General features: G+C 31.2%; 3 protein-coding genes across 8 annotated transcripts; all 3 read right to left on the minus strand.

Annotated features, from left to right (window-relative positions):
• Positions 1–22: 22 nt before the first annotated feature.
• On the minus strand, positions 23–2,228 carry LOC124843337 (B-box zinc finger protein 24-like). Its single transcript, XM_047320062.2, has 3 exons — positions 1,909–2,228; positions 1,195–1,494; positions 23–569 (listed from the first exon to the last, which is right to left on the minus strand). Exons 1-3 carry the CDS (start codon positions 2,089–2,091, stop codon positions 330–332), a joined length of 723 nt encoding a protein of 240 aa, XP_047176018.1. The 5' UTR covers positions 2,092–2,228; the 3' UTR covers positions 23–329.
• Positions 2,229–6,930: 4,702 nt separating this feature from the next.
• Positions 6,931–12,251, minus strand: LOC124843319 (uncharacterized). 3 transcript variants are annotated; one of them, XM_088093350.1, is made up of 12 exons: positions 12,093–12,226; positions 11,528–11,633; positions 11,115–11,286; positions 10,866–10,910; positions 10,501–10,620; positions 10,208–10,353; positions 9,911–10,058; positions 9,729–9,812; positions 9,223–9,338; positions 8,273–8,337; positions 7,415–7,505; positions 6,931–7,306 (listed from the first exon to the last, which is right to left on the minus strand). In XM_088093350.1, the coding sequence occupies exons 3-12, from the start codon at positions 11,242–11,244 to the stop codon at positions 7,082–7,084; spliced, it is 1,170 nt and encodes a 389-aa protein (XP_087949476.1). In that variant the 5' UTR covers positions 11,245–11,286; positions 11,528–11,633; positions 12,093–12,226; the 3' UTR covers positions 6,931–7,081. The 3 variants fall into 3 exon arrangements, with proteins under 3 accessions (XP_087949476.1, XP_047176000.2, XP_087949477.1); XM_047320044.2 differs by lacking the exon at positions 11,528–11,633 and having other exon boundaries at positions 12,093–12,251; XM_088093351.1 differs by lacking the exon at positions 11,528–11,633 and having other exon boundaries at positions 11,115–11,296; positions 12,093–12,206.
• A 748-nt stretch (positions 12,252–12,999) lies between these two features.
• LOC124843355 (protein ENHANCED DISEASE RESISTANCE 2-like) lies at positions 13,000–15,210 on the minus strand. 4 transcript variants are annotated; one of them, XM_047320089.2, is made up of 2 exons: positions 13,342–15,031; positions 13,000–13,228 (listed from the first exon to the last, which is right to left on the minus strand). In XM_047320089.2, coding segments are annotated over exons 1-2 (1,065 nt in total). In that variant the 5' UTR covers positions 14,406–15,031; the 3' UTR covers positions 13,000–13,227. The 4 variants fall into 4 exon arrangements, with proteins under 4 accessions (XP_047176045.1, XP_047176046.1, XP_047176047.1 ...); XM_047320090.2 differs by lacking the exon at positions 13,000–13,228 and adding an exon at positions 15,038–15,210 and having other exon boundaries at positions 13,338–14,279; XM_047320091.2 differs by lacking the exon at positions 13,000–13,228 and adding an exon at positions 15,038–15,210 and having other exon boundaries at positions 13,338–14,282.
• Between the last annotated feature and the right edge of the window lie 1,723 nt (positions 15,211–16,933).

The raw sequence follows: 16,933 nt of genomic DNA on the forward strand, positions 1-16,933 counted from the left end.
TAGTGTATTGAAGCATGCACAGTGACTAAGGACATGAAAATTTCATTCTCCAAAAGCATGGAATTCTATGTTATCCAGCAGAAAAACACCTAAAGTACAATACTTATCAACTCCACACACAAGTTGCAAAAATGATTGTCTTTAGTGAAGTATGAATGATTGAATATACACCATATCATCGTGTCTGGTTGAAATAGTTTATTTTTGAGAAAATAATAATCTTTGTCGACATTTCACTGAAAGAGCTTTTGCAGAAGAAAAAAAACATTTTTTCCTCATAATTAGTCTTTCCAATCATGCATGTAACACCCCAAATGGAATCTGTGTTCCTAGCCAAGATCAGGCACAGTAAAGTACTCCTCATCATCATCATCATTTAGGACTTCAATCCTAGGTTTTTTGTGTGACATGTAGGACTTGGAGGTTCTGAATGAGGCAACACTGCTGCTATTATTAGTTACTGGAAGCTGAGGTACTTCAGCTGCAGCCAATGCTTCCTGAGTAAATTGTTCACCAAAAATACCCACATCTGTAAGCCATTCCAGCTCTCCAAATTGTAGAGATTCCTTCTGAGCACAGTCACAAAACCAGAATCACAAGAAGAGGCAAATCACAATATTGTTGAGTAACAATAATAGAAAAACATAAAAAGGAAGAAGAAGCTGAAATCAAGGACCAGAGTTTAATACAATGTTATGTATAAACATATGGTTATCTCTCATAAAAAAATGAATGCTTGATTAAGTGATGGCATGTATCAAAATAAGGAAGAAAACAATTTTGTGCAGCATTAATTCAAGACAAATTCTTCAGTGTAATTCTTGTCCTTATCAATTTCTTGATCAGGAAAAAATCAATGAAAACCAAACTGCATTGATCTGACACTTGCATCAGGCTATCAGGCTAAGAGGATTGTCAATGATGGGATATATTCTAGAAGACCAATAACCTAGTTAAAGAATTTTCTATATGCTGGGGTGTCTTCAGCATAAATCAAAATTTTCACATGTACCATGATGATTGGCTACAACCATGTTATTATTTCATGTGGCAATTCAAAGATGTCCAAAGGGACAACAAATGAAACATGTAATGCTACTAACTTATTTCAGCTATAACACTCTAATTACTTTGTGAGTTAGTTCATTATATACACATGCAACTAAATCATTATGAAACAAAGCTGCCACTTACTTTCTCAGGTGATTCAAAGCCTGTTAACTCCAAAAAGTCATCAACAGCCCAAGAGGATGTGAAGCTAGGCACTTGCTGAGAAGGAACTTTGGTGGAAACTTGTTGTGCATTCCTATTGGGAGGCTCCAAGTGACTCTTTTCATTGTCTTTGGTGCAACTAGAACTCGAGGCCACTCTGATACCAGTAGCTAGGAAGCGCTGGTGGTTTGCAGAAAGGCTTCCAGCTGAATGAATTGGTTCATCACAGTCCTGACAGAAGAGTGCTCTGTCTTCAACACAAAATATGAATGCTGGCTTGTCCTATTGGTGGAGAGAAAAAGAAGAAGACAAAATGAGCAACAAAGATTTTTGAAGCTTTTACAATTCCAACATCCATCAGATTCATCAGACAATTGTATTCCCATTTCAGCAAAGGTGTTAACTCTCCTAAACTATGTCCCATCAGTTAACCTAGCTCAAGATCCTAGTTTAACTAGTGTCTACATCGAATAAGAACATAGAAAATAGCAAGTAACATTCTCATCACACACCACCAGAAAGTTTAATCAACTCTTGATATGTCTTCAAGAAATAAAATAAGACTTGTCCAGTGTTTAATAGGTTCAACTGGGGCATGTATAACATCATTATTAGCATGTCTATTAGCATAAAACCAGGTCATCGAATTATTTAAGGAATCATAAAACTAGAGACACAGAAATTTGATGTTCTTACTTGGCAAATGTCACATCTGGGAAGCTTGTTTGATAGACATTGAAGGAGAAGCCTTTGGTGCTTGCTTGCAAGTTTGTTTGCAGCATGAACTTCAACATCACATTTGGCACACAAAGCTGCCTCATCTGCGCAACAAATCACTGTTGCCGGAGCCCTCTCACACACATCACACTGAATTTTCATGTCAGTTCTTTTCCCTTGTGCAACAACGAAACCAGTCCTTCTTTATCAGAAAAACAACAAATTCTCACAAAAAGAAATTCTCAGAACCCTTTAGCAGACAGGACTTTGCAAAGCCAAAACAAGGACAATCATGGAGTAGAAAGATTAGGACAAGCTGTAGAGAAGAGAACAAAAAGATAACACGATTAACTATTGAAGTACTGAACAGAACAAGTATTTAATGTGGTTGAGGACAGAAAAAGAAGTGACTGGATGAGATTTGAGAGCATGTGAGGAAGATAAGGAATTGGATGTTGCATTGCATTGCATATCAGTTTCTGCAACAACAATAAAACCAACAGGGATTAGTGGGGTTACTTTGTCAATGGTATGTGTGGCTGTGGATGATGCATCAACAAGTACAAGCCATTTTTGAGTGGACACTATATTTCCTTCATATTCATTCTATCTTCTCTAAAATAACAAGACACTTAAAAACAGCTGCAATCTATCTTTTCAAAATCTCATACAACTACTTCTTTTTGAATAATTGTGTCTCCCAATTTTTCAGAATTTACAGATACTGTACTCTCTCTTGATGTAATATTAAATATCTGTTCTTTAATTTTTTTTGCACCCATTAGAAATAAAATTAATAATAATGAGTGTTATTTATTGAAATAATGTTATTAAAATAATTCTATTATCTTGATAAATACATCTTTTTTGTTTACTATAAATATGAAAATTAATGTAAATAAATTAAAAATTAATATTTTAGTGCAAATTAAGAATAGCAGTCAATTAAAAATAAAAATCAAAACTGAAATTATAAATATTTGAAGACGTGTGATTAAGTAAACGTTCGTGCATTTGATATTTAAGTCAACAAATTGACAAATCCAATTGGATGGAATGAATCGTCAAAATCAGGCCACATATAACATTGTTTGTAGAAAACTTGTTATTTTCAAAAAGTATCTTATAATTAATAATTCGAAATTTTAAGAAGATAATTATTTAATTTATATCTTGAAAATAATCTAAAATATAATGATTGTGGGTAGAAATTACAAGAGGTTGGGTCGTGTATGTTAAGAAAATCAACCAGTTGGACGTGAAAAAATATCAATGGATGTATTTTTTATTCTTTAAAATATACATTTATATGAAAAAATTAATTTTAAAGTATATTATAAATAAAAATTGTATATTAAAATATTAAAGTGAATAAATTTATTTTTTTAAAAATAAATTTGAATGAGTTGCACCTAAATTTAAACTTAATTTTTTAAAAGATAAGATTATCCAAATAAACAAATAGATATATATATAACATTATTTTGATCACTTAATTTTTAAAAATTATTAATATGAAATTTATCAATAATTAAGAGTAAGTAGTAGTCAGCTGATATTTACGAATTGAATATCATAATACTTATATTTATTCATAAAAAACAAATAATTAAATAATCATACTCATTATTTTGTACATATCAATTAAAAATATGTATTAGTGAATGGATAAATTAGTGTACAACAAATTTTGTTGAAATTTATTTCAGTAAATGCAATGTCACAAATCTTGTTGGCAACACTTGAACAACTAGAAACCCATCATCCTAAAACTTGATTACGTCCACATAAAAGGTAAGTGGATATCACATATCACATATATATAATATACAAAAAAATTCTTTGCATTATTTTTTATTTAGAAAATGAAATCCTTATATTAAAAGTGTGAGAAATGATTATTTCACATGAGTTTAAGAAACACTCGTAGTTTTCCTTCAATTTCTTTTCACAATTCCTAATTAAAAAAAATATACTAAGTTTAATTAAAATTTTCCCAATTTCTTTAATTAAAAATTATTAATTTACATATGAGAATCACCTAATTAACATAATAACGAATCATATCATTTAAAAAAATACAATTAGCATAATTTAATTATAGATTCTAATTGTAAATATTTTACGAAAATAAGATGCAACACGAAAAAAAAAGCGAGAGACCTATTTGAAATTTATAGTAAAAAATTAAACCAATCTATTACATTAATTCGATATTATTATTTTTTTTGTTTATTACTTGTTTTTTTAAAAAAATATATAAAATTTTAGTTTTTTATGATATTTTATTTTTATATTATCTCTAAAATAAGTGTAAAAATGTGTGAATCAATTATTGTTCTAAAAGTTTGCATGGAAGGATAATAATACATGTATATTATTGTTGAGATGAAGTATAATTTGTAATTAAACAACATTAGAAACATGATGTTCACATGATGATGTCATTTTTGTTGATCCATGGAATGAAACATCTAACGGTAACAAGAGCCAGCGAGTGTGACATCATTCTGATCCTAAAAACTCTTATTTTAAGTCGTCTCTTAGACAGCACCCTACGATGCATGCTCAAAACAACTCCCATGGCGGCTTCGTTAACCTCCTTCACCGATTTCTTCAACTTTTCCTTGAAGCTTCCATTGTTGTTTCTTTCCAAACTCAAATGGTAACTGTTCAGAAACGCTCTTCTCGCCTCACAAAACTCACGACCACGCCTTGACCACCCTCCATGGGCAAGCTGTGGATAGTGTTGTACATCAGGTGATTCATCAGAAGCTGCATTTGGACGAACCTTGGACTGTCGCATTACAAGAGTACGATGAAACAACGAGAACCACATGTGTGGATATGAAGAAACATTAGTAGAAACAAAAGGGTTTATATAGTTAGTAACATATATTTAAGATAAACATAGTGTAGTGGTTAAACCGTAATGGAAATTAGCGTAACATGGTTGGTAGCTTGGTTACACCCAAGATGAAGATTAAATTTGCAAATCCTGCTTGAAGTTTGATGCGTATAAACTGTTCTTGAAAATGACATGTTATTTATTTTGGAGAATGTAAATTTTCGTTGATAACTTTAACTACCTTTGAAAGGCAATGAGATTCAGGAAGTTTTGCAGTGCGGTTTTCCTTTCTAGAACGGATAACGTAGGTCAAAAGTTAGATGCTATTTTCTTCTGTTTCTGATTTTGTTTTCAAGGTTTGAATTTGATTCAGCATAGCATGTGCATGGAATAAGCAAAAGGAGTCTGCAACTTATCCATTACTACTGTTGCCAAATGGCAATAAAATAGTTGAAATTTGGAAAAGCGTGATTCAAACGCTACCGGTCAGCAATGATGGCAATTAGTTTCTCCAAATTCTGTTCATACCACATATATTATTTATAAATTAATAAAACTATATATATCAAGGGTTAAGGATGAATTTACATGTGGAATTGAAATCCTTTTTTTTCAAAAAAAAAAAATTCATGTAAGTTCATTCTATATTTTAGTAATGTGTGAAATATGGCATTGTCCTTGAACAGCAAATTTTTTCTGAGATCTCTAGATGTTAAGCGAATCAAAAAGTTTATTTACACGTAATGTAATTTGAAAAAAAAAACCCTTTTTTTTGTTCTTTTATCTTTTACATTTTTTTCTTCATCTTTTCAATAAATTTCCATATATTAATAATAAATTTTAAGTCTAATTTAATTTTATAAAATCAATTTTTTAAGATAAAATTTATATATATTTATATACTATTTATAACGTCTTATTGATTTCTAACAAATTAATGACTAATTTTAGAATTATAAATTTTACTATTAAGATTAAAATTTTATAATTATTATTATTGTTATTCTTATTATTACTATAATTATAATAATAATAATAATAATAATAATAATAATAATAGGATTGGGATCATCCTTCTCCTGTATGTAAAGAAACAATCAGCTAGTGAATGGAATGTGAATATAATCTAATTAAGTTACGTGGTCCATAGAGTCAAATGAGGACACGCTATCAATAGAATGACCAAGCACGCCGCTAATCAGTAATAATCTAGAATTTTTATACTTAGTTGGCATATGCTTAGTTTGAATGACCAAGCAGCATGTTTTTTGAATACCAAACTTTGACTGCAACACAAAATATTTTCATTAAAATTATATATATATATATATATATATATATATATATATATATATATTATATATATATATATATATTATATATATATATATATCATTCACACAGTGCTTATTTTATATTTTTGACCCTGTTGGAATTTGGAGTTGGTCTTTTAAGCTTCACATAAATTTATCCTTCGGAGCTTATTAAGATCAACCAAAACCATCGTCTGGTAAGTCATAAGGTATTTTCATAAACTCTTCCAAACACTCACAACATAAGTCCAACTAGGTTGTTGATAATCTCTTCCAAACTGATACATGATAAATAAAACATCATGAAACTAAGTGATTCATGAAATACATAAATATACTGAACTATAAAGATTAGTTTCAATCACATGATTTCTCAGAACTGTTTTAAAATAAATCAATAAATTTAAAGAGGGAAAGTGATAAAATTACGAAGATACATCACATTGATATGTGTTGAGATCCAAAACTAAAACATGACTTAAATTTGAAATTAAAAAAAAAAAGTAGCTACATGTTATGAAGTGGGATCAATAAGAGGGGTACTAACAGATATTTAAGGTTGAATAATAATAACGTTCATGGGGCTTTAGCAGAATTAAAACTGCTAATCGAAAAATATCCTTTTAAAATTGGCCCTTTTTTAATTTCTGAACTGTTGTTATAAATTATTTACTTTTTGGCCGGCAATGTGATTTGATAAGATGCCGAAGCATCTTTTACAAGATTCATATTTTGTTTTAATGTCCATTTTAACTTGAAAATGCGAAAATCCCTATAAAAACAAATATAATAACACGAAACTCATGAATGGACATCAAAGCCAATAATACGAAAACGATGTAAAACAATCTAACCTTTTTACTTTCAGCATAAAAATAACAATCTGGCTTGTGTACAGTAACACCACACCTCCAAGCCAAGGATATAACATAAAGATTCTGCTTTGATGATTGAGAACCTCAATCCTACGCAATGCTACAACAGGGATTGGTTACCGAAAATTTTCAACCTCAAAAGCACAAGCTGTTCCATCAAGCGAGGCCGAAACAAGGTAATCCCGATTAGCAGACACAGAAAGAGACTGAATGGCATCAGCGTGTCCCTTTAATGTTTTTACACATTCCCCAGACCGGCTATCCCACAATCTCACCTTACCATCCACACAACCAGTAGCTACATATGATGCACCGAGCCATGCCAAACATGTCACTCCATCCTGTCCACAAGGCAAAATTCCTTTAAAGCACAAGATATAAGCCAGTGTATCGTGCAAACAGACCAATCCAGTCTCTGAATGCACAAACAAAGCAAGATTACAACAAACCTCGTGTTCACAGGTGGCTCGGGGTATTAAATGCTCTATATCCCAGATGATCAATTTTTTATCCATGCTTCCAACTGCGGCCCACGAATCACTATCATACAATTTCAAGGAACAAAATTATTGATTACTTATAGCAAATTTAAGAGTACAAACTATTCAAAATTCCACATGTATAAACTATTCATATTTGAGTAAGGTTTGGATCATTTTGCTCTCTCTTATTCCTCAGAAATAAGTAAAATTCTTTCTTGAATTGGTGTTTGTACTGTAACCAAGTAACTTCTGGTTCAGCTATGGTAAGTCTAATAAATTCATGAGGCCAAGGCACTCGATTTTCACTCATCTTAATAAACAAACCCTATTATATTATGCGTGTCATCCTGTTATCCACAAGGGCACGTTTGTTTCACAGATCATTGTTTTCCCAATAATCATATTCCTTGGAATATTATACCCAGGAATGATATTCCTATAATCATGTCTGGTTGTTATTTAATAATTTTAAAAACAAGTAAAATTCAATTAAAGCATATAAACATAAAAATAAGATATGAAAGAGAGAACGATGTAGTGAAAATAGGTAGTTATTGTGGCGATAACTTCCATCCCAAGGCATACCCACTCCCTTCCCACGGGAACACGCAGTCTAAAATGTGAAGGGGTCATTTTTTTGGATGTAATGTTATCAGAGAAAATATTTTCTTAATCATCTAACAAAAGCAGGAATATTTATTCTTATCATCATTATTGTCTTCATCCCTTTCAGAAAACCTCTCCGTCCATTAAAATTTCTATTGTACACATGCGAGATTGCACATGTAGATAAAATATGAGAAGTCTCTTAATCGTAATACATACCTTGGTGAAAACCCAACACACTCGATGGAATCTGAATGAGGAGCGAGGGCATTATTATCAACAACCTGTCAAACAAGAACATGATTCTTAGAGACAAAATGGGAAGCTAATAAAATCTATAGAATGCAGATACAAACAGACAATTAGCACGGCATGAAGTGGTGAAAGTGTAAGAATTTGCTGTCATAAAACAGGACAAGATAGGCTACAGTATTAAGGACAAAATTCTTAGAAAACTTTGGTTCCTCCATAAAACATAAAAAAAATAGTAAAATTGAAGACCTCCTTAAGAGTCTAGCTAGGTTACAGACTGTCTAGCTGAATTAACTAATTACGCAATTTCCAAACACAAGTCCACCAAGTAACTATTATCCGTGTACATTTGAGCGTGACAAAGATATACCAATATTGACCAATGTATATTGGAGAAAGGATGGCAGCTGGTTTGAAGTTAAAGTCCAATTAAGCATCAGACTATTCTTGCCAATGTGAACTTTAAATTAAAACATAGGTACAATACATTCCGAAAGTAGTCTTGCTAATCGCTCTATGATCTGATTCCCATACATGTTCACATGCTTGTTCCCTTTAGCCCTTGACATGAAAGAGGAAATTACAAGACAACAGTAGTCCAACAAAAATTGTTCTTCAGTCAAATATTTATAACTGACATTGGAGGCTATTATTCTTTGAATAAATACCAAGATATTTAGCATCAATCAGTTGATTAGATATTTTACCTCGAATTTCTTTTAAGTAACTATTGTCTCAGATATTTTCAGTAAGATATATAACTTGAAGTCATAAGACACAAATTTTAGAAACATTATCAATAGTCAAGACAAGGCTTCTTAGAATAATGAAACATACCCAAAGGCAAAGACACGAGACAAGACAAATAGGCTAAAGAAAACAGTGCAGTGAATATCAAATGCAACGAAAAGACATACTCTTCCTGTGGTAATATTCACAATATGAGCAGATCCATCCTTAGAACCAGAAAGTGCGAGAGTTGAAGTTGAATTTATTGTCAAGCATGTTAACCCCTCGGTATGGTATGGATGGCCTAGAAAGCAAACTCTAAAAGGTTATCAAAAGAAAATAGAAAAGAAAATAAAGGAAAAAAGAAAGTTTGCAGATGAAAGGAAAATTATTAGATTTTTGTGAAACTATCATGACATGATGTACATCAAGTTTTATCTCATGAATGGTGTCCCTACTTCATACGAGAAAAATAGATATAATATGCAGGTGAAGTTGCTTTTAATTGATTTAAAAAATTGCTCAAACTACATCCTATCCTTTTTTCTAGTGGAAAATTCAACAATATGTTTTCAAAATAACATAACTACAGAGTTGCAATACCACAAACTATTTAGACTGGAGGCATGAATAATCGGCAATATGTATTATCGGGGAATAGAAAGCTAACACAAATAAAGATCAATTTACATACCCCGCACAACATGAGTGCTTTCTGCACTTTTTGGATTCCATATTCTCAAGGTTGCATCGTTAGATCCAGTACATATTATTTTCCCTAAGGTATCAAGTAAAAATAAACAGAAGCGTGTAAAATTATATGGCACAAAAAACAACAATTAACAAAAAATGCACTAAGATGAAGAGAAATACTACCATCAGGAGTAAAATCACCACAGCTTACACTATCACCATGACCAATAAATGTATTAAGTAAGGCAGCATTATCAGTATTCCACATCCAAATGGTAAAATCCTCAGAACCAGCTAAGAGTATATGTCCTCTTGGATGCCAACTAAGCCACTGAAAAGTTTCATGACATCTAACTTAGCAACTATTTACAACAGGGAAAAACAAGAAAAATACGGATGGTTTTTTCTCTACATTTCCAGTTGATATTTTCTTTTACTACGAACTACAAAATAACACCTTGTTTTGACAAACAATCTCACCTCAATGCCCCCTCCAGGACCTTCAAGTTTTTTACCTTCCAAATTTCCTGATACATCCCAGACTTTAATAATTCCATCTAAGCTTCCTGATGCCAAACGCTTTCCATCATAGCTAAAAGCTAAACTAGATACAGATTCTTCATGACCTGCACAAATTTAGTAATAACAAAAATCATTTGGATATTCAATAAACTGCAAGTAACATATCTTGACTTTACCAATTATTGTGCAACAGCACTAGTCCTAATTGGAAAGATATCAATCCATGAGAAAACCTGGAGTCATCCAAATACCTGGAAGCTCAAAAGCCCAATCTCCTTGGCCAATCTTCCAGAGAAATCCTCTGTCATCACCACCCCCAGTAGCCACTAGGGTTGCATCAGTTGGGCTGGAGGCAACTGAGTACAACTCCCCTATATAAGAATTCAAGAAAACAAAGAAAATACCATAAATTCCTTGGTAAAACATTGCATACATATAATAGACGATTTCAAAATTTGAAAAAAAAGAAAATAGTTAGAATAATAATGATAATATATTGCCAATAAAACCATTGAGGAACGTCTACTTAGATCCAGAATTTGACCTCAATCTAATTAAGTCTCAGCAGAATCAGGATAGCTATGCATAAACACAAACAAAAAAGTACAAAACTTACCAGTATGAGCCGTGAACTTGTGCAGAAAATCACCATCCTCGTCCTCTGAAATGGTTCAAAAGAATATCATTATGAAATATATCATCACATAGAAAAACAATACATCTAAATTCTGACACAATGAAGGTATAACAAAGAAATAACAGTCGAAAATTTTCACATAATCGACAAATAATACACAAGACATGCCACATAGAACCCTACTAATATTGAAATTAAGGATCAGAAGGTTTTACCGCAATTCCCTACCAAGTTCATAATCATCATCAGCGTCAGGAAGATCTTCATTATCCATTTCAACTTCATGGATAATGTCAGCCTCGTCAATGAAAGATGGTTCGTTATCATCTTCATCATCAAGAGGAGGTGGAGAACTCATTGTGTTTTCTCAATTGTCAATGAAATATTTTCAATACTCAACCTGAGAAAAACTAATCATTATCATATAGCTTCTTTCTTTATCCAACCAAAATTAAATGCATCATGAATTTCTTTCACGTAAAAACTCGCAATTTAAACATCTAAGAGGGTAGACAGAATTAAATTTACTCAAGCAGTAACTAGATTATCCAGAGAAACTGGACCACTTACTGCATTGAACAGCACCGCTTTCAAAGTAATGACAAAGTTTATTATTGTTTTATACCAACCCAATTCCTTACTTATGCTCGTTCTGTTTTTTAATTCCGTTGCACTTCAAGAAAACCAACCCAATACATCCTGTATCATCCCGGTTGCTCAGGTCCGACCGGAAGGTTGAACCCGAATCTGAAAAAAGAAAGATAACACGTCCGAAGACCGACCCTATACTGAAGTTTGTTTCAGAAATAAATAAAGCGGCCATGGACCGACCCAAACACGTGTGGTACCTTGAAGATACAACAAAGTTATTGGGTTCAAGACTCTTAAGAAGTTTTGTAGAACAGATTACCATAATTTAGAAAATATTATAGTAAAAGATACCATTCCCTTTATCTTCTAGTTATTTTAATATCCTTCTGGGGTTAGAAATATATGATTTAAAGTGGTTACAAATAATAGGTACTTGGATTTTCATACTTAAAATACTGTTAACTTTTTAATCAAACAAACAGAATTATACTGTCCGTAACAATAGCTCCATAATTTACGAGCTGTTTTAAGAGGATCCAAGCATGCCTAGAAATAAATAGCAAGCAGAGAGGTATTGGAAAAGGCAAGGAAGGAATTGAAAACGAAGTAACGCACCTGCGAGAGGTTGATCAGAACCAAACTGACGGATTCCGGCAGAGGTTGAAAAGAAGAGTTAAAGAGGGAAGTTTGTGTCGATTAGGGATTGATTACGGCGATTGAGGGCTGCTTCGGTGGGAAAAAGATAAATTATAATTATATTATAGTATTTTTTTTCTTTATTATATCATAACTAGTTTATTGAACCTAGAAAAATCCTCACATCCTTGACGAGTTAGCACATGAAAATTTATTGTTCAAACTCTCAACTTTTTTTCGTTACTTTTTAAAAAATATGACAAAATTGATGTTTAATCCTATTTTTCTTTGGAATAAACTACACACTTTTTCTTAGTACAAACAATAAAGATCTCAATGTGATGAAGGTAATAAATTTTTGTGGTCACTTAATTATAAATAAATTCATTAGGCTAACTGCACATCTAAATCACATTATTAATCACCTGTTTAACTGGACATTCTCATTTAACAATTAAATAATCGTGTTATCATTTTTATAAATGAAAACTAAACATATAACTTAGCGCAAAGATAATACTCAACCTAAAAAAGTTGAGAATCATTTTTAAACATTTCATCGTGTATTTCTAATTTTCAAAAATAATCTTAGAAGATTTTTTTTCTTTAACCAATTTTGAAATATGTTAATATAATTTTTTTTCTTTGTTGAAAGATTTGTTTTAACGTTTGAAATTGGTTAAAACTTTTGAAACTATTTTTAGCAAATTTTAAAATTTGTTAAAAAAATTATTTAACAAATTTTGAAATTCGTTAAAAAAACGTGGGATTTTTTTGAATTGCAGAGAATAATTTTAAAATTTTTAAAAAATTTGAAGCCGCAGAAGAAACAGCCAAAAGTTGAAGCAATTCTATTCAGATAACCATAAAGAAATAGCATAACGACTAACCCATCAACTATAAACAGTAGAATTTACTTTAAAGGATATACATAACAGTCCAGCTAAAAAATGTAGCCACTCTTAAGGTTTCTAAGTTTCTGTAGTATTACAAAATACTGACATAGGAAAGAATCAAGTAATACAACAGATGCTATGAACTGAATAATAAAAAAATGGCTAAAAGAATAATCATCTCAAATGGAACTCCACACCCTTTCAATTCCTCCAATATATCTGCAGAAAAAATCATTGCACATTAAACCCAAATGAGAAACCAAACATACGAGGATGTATGTTTCTAAATTAACATCAAAATGGTTATCAAATCACAAACAAATAAAACTCACCAGTTTTTTACTTCAGTTGTATTATCTTTGTGATCTGCTACAATTTTAGCATGTTGTGAATCAGAAGAGGAACCATCTTCCTGAGGACCTGAATGAAGAATATGGGAAAAGCCCTGTCCAATTGACTTCCACAATCTAGTAGGTAAAGATGTTTGTACATCGTCACAGTTCAAAGCAGATGATGGTTCAACTGATCTAGCTGAAGCAGGATCAAGATCAGAAAATCTGAAAGCACCTAAAATTTTTTCAGGAAGCTCTGATTCATCTTGGCTCTCAATAAGAAAAGCCAAGTCAACAGTCAGAGTTGAAATATAACCAAATGCCAAATGAACTATTGCACTTGCAACCATGGAAGATCCTATATCAATATCTACTTCAATGAAATTCTCTCCTGTGCAATATTTACACGAAAGGGCACGCCCAATCACACAAATAGCCTGTTCTCCAACAGCTTTTCTAACAATCCAAGGACCTTTTACAATGTTGGCAATCAGCTTTAGTCTTGAGTTTCTGAATGCATTGTCACCCTTCAGAAATTTGTCCACTAGGGAATCCTCAAGAACTCTCTCTTTGGTTGTAAAATAAGCAATGGCACTATAGTTATCCTTGTTTGGAACTTGAATATTGAAGGCCCATACAAAGGGTTTTTCAGCTGCTGGAAACTCATCATCTATGACCTTCCTAACTCTACTATTTGGATCGTTTAATATCTCCCCAATTTTCACAGAACTTTTTATCCAATCAAAACCAAGAGGCTTCAGCAGATAATCACCAGCAGGAATCTTAACCCTTGTCTTAAAATACTCAGGGCCTCTGACCATGAATACATCACCAGGAGGTGTAGCCCAACCGTTTGAACAATTGTCTGGCTCAAGAAGTGGAACGGCCCCTTCAGATATTATCCTATCTATCCATTCAACGCTGGCCATAAATGGGTGCTGCTGCTTCCCCAGTAATAACAATATTAGCTTGCTTATAGTAATGAAACTAAAATGGAAAAACTTTCTTTCCCAATATGATTGCAAGATAAACAAGAATGTTGCATGCAGTAATCCTAAGCTCATCCCAACTCCAAAATTTACAAGCTTTGCTGAATATAGACAGAATTTTTCTCTAAGCAAAGATTATCCCTAGCTCTCAGTAAAAAGGGCGCATACCCAATAACTTATTGTCAGTAAATTTCATTGACGGAACTCCTATAGGGTTTTAAAGCTTAAACCGTGATCATAGACTTCCACTGAATTCAACAGAACCAGATGAACAGCAATAATTCATAGACTTTTTCTACCAATGTAAGATACAACCTTAGTGTCAATTAGCAGCCAACTACAATGCAAAGAGCCAATAACCCATACATGAAGAAGGAATTGTAGCATCAGTTGAAAATATTGCACTGACGATAAACCAAATTTGGAAATTATAAGATGGTTACAGTAATCTCATACCCGAATACAATCTGAAAAGAACTCAACTTTACTTTAGGAAACATTTAAACCAAACCCTTACGTCAGAGAGAATATTACGAGGCAAAACATTGGAGAGTACAGGAAATTGCTGGTTAAACAATTCCAGGAAACAAGGTCTAGAAAAATAGAAGTAGAGGGAGAGGAACAAATTGTAAAGAGTGACGAAGGAAATAGCATTAACAGTCAATTTAGAAATGAGAAGTAAACAAAGATGGATGGAGATGAAATACCTGTGTCTTTGTGTGAACTGATGAGAGAAATTAAAAGGATAGGTAGAAGAAAACAGCAGAATCCTCTTGTTGAAGTTGAATTGAGGAAGAACTGAAATCAAAGGTTTGTTTGTTTTGGGAGAAACAAATGAAAAGGATTTCGTGTTGGAAAACACAACCGACAAAAAAAAGGGCGAAGAACTCGAACTTTACAATCCACGTCATCCGCTATCCATGCATTATATATTTTTATGATTCGTTAAATTAATTAACTACTTATTTGACTTTTATATATTAATTTGAATAATAGAAGATAAGAAAGAAATATTATACGAATTTATTTTAGAAATTTTATAACTTAAATTTCTATCTATAAGTTATTCTATTAATAGATAATTTATAATATATTTAGTTTATCATCTTTAATTTCTTTTACTTTACTTATAATTTTATAGAAACAATTTTTTTTTCTTTTCCTATATATATTTAAAATTTTAATAACCATTCGATCATTTTTTCAAAGATAAAAAGTATAATTATACAGCAATATGCTTTATTTAAAAAAATGAAAATTTTACTTATGACAAAATATATATTTAACTATGTCATTTTATGTTTATTAACTAGTGTATTAGGTAGGAGCTCGGTTTCCTTTATTATCATAATGAATGTTGAGTTTTCTTAATAATTTAATAAAATATATTTTGCTTATGATATTATATTTAAATGACAATGTTTTGCTTTTAGTGATAAATCTTTCGGGTTTCTTTATAATTTATCCAACGATTTTATTTATAATCAACAAGAGACTTTTAACACACAAAAATATTCTTAAAGTGTAATAATTAGTGAAAAGAGAGAGATGATTTTCAATATCGTGTGTCTAGGTACAGTAAATGGTAATATAAACAAAATATTGATTATGATTGAAAATCAAATTACCAAAGCTTTACAGGAATTTGATTTGATTGAAGAGTAGCTATCAAAATATTGTTTTCTGACTTTTGATTATGTGTGTTTATATTGTAATATAAACAATCAAAGAATGACATTTAAAGCAGAGTTTCCAGCTTCAATATCTAGATTATTTTGTTAATGGTGTTGAAAGGTTTTGGATTGTAATAATGTATAATTTAATTGGTTTAATAAAAAATTGTTGATGGAATTAGCTTCTTTTTATTCTTTATACATTAGATATTGAAAAAGCTCATCATAGAAACATATCAAATTTCATAAGAAAAAAAACATTAACTTAATTGAATCATACAAACAACTAATCATGTTTTGTCTCAATATATAGTAAAGTGAAATTTTGGAATGATACAACATCTAACTAAATTCTAATTATTAAGTTGATGTAATATTATAGTTATCTTGAAATAAAATAAAATTTATGTTAGTAACTTTAATAAAATATTTTGTTGTAAGTTATTGTTACATTTTAAAAAAATGTAAATAATATAAATATGTTTGTCAAGTGCATTTGATACTGTTGAGAATGTACTAAATATAACTCTAATGAGATTAAAGTTGACTATCTCAATATATCTTGACTCGAATGAAATTGTGATAGTTTCACTTTATTCTTTATTTTTTAAAATTCATCAACTCAACTCTTTAAACGTTTTTTATTTTATTTTTCTCAAACCTTCTTACTTCTTAAAACTAATACTTTTGAAGGTTGAAGGTACAACCACATGTTTCGTTGTCTCAGTGATGGTAAGATGAATACCATGTAATTGCTAGTTTAATCGAATCATAACCACTTTCTTCTCAAGTTCTAACACCCCCCTTCATAAACTACGATACATGATTTTTGGATAATGTAATTCATCGTAAGCTATTCTTAAAAGTCTGAAACATAATTACTTATATTGTTGAGTTTTTCAGTTTAGTAACAATGATAAATGATTCTCT

This window comes from Vigna umbellata, chromosome 6 (assembly GCF_029865625.1).
Source record: "Vigna umbellata cultivar VRB3 chromosome 6, Vumbellata_1.0, whole genome shotgun sequence".
Classification (NCBI taxonomy): Eukaryota; Viridiplantae; Streptophyta; class Magnoliopsida; order Fabales; family Fabaceae; genus Vigna; species Vigna umbellata.

Coding starts and splice junctions, on each gene's coding strand:
- LOC124843337 (XM_047320062.2), bottom strand. CDS start 2,091: ATGAAAATTCAGTGTGATGTGTGTGAGAGGGCTCCGGCAACAGTGATT. Junction 1,495..1,908: donor CCAGATGTGACATTTGCCAA/GTAAGAACATCA, acceptor CTCCACCAATAG/GACAAGCCAGCATTCATATT. Junction 570..1,194: donor GCTTTGAATCACCTGAGAAA/GTAAGTGGCAGC, acceptor GACTGTGCTCAG/AAGGAATCTCTACAATTTGG.
- LOC124843319 (XM_047320044.2), bottom strand. CDS start 11,244: ATGAGTTCTCCACCTCCTCTTGATGATGAAGATGATAACGAACCATCT. Junction 8,338..9,222: donor TGAATATTACCACAGGAAGA/GTATGTCTTTTC, acceptor CTTGTTTGACAG/GTTGTTGATAATAATGCCCT. Junction 7,506..8,272: donor TGTGTTGGGTTTTCACCAAG/GTATGTATTACG, acceptor ATTGTATGATAG/TGATTCGTGGGCCGCAGTTG.
- LOC124843355 (XM_088092559.1), bottom strand. CDS start 14,405: ATGAGCTTAGGATTACTGCATGCAACATTCTTGTTTATCTTGCAATCA.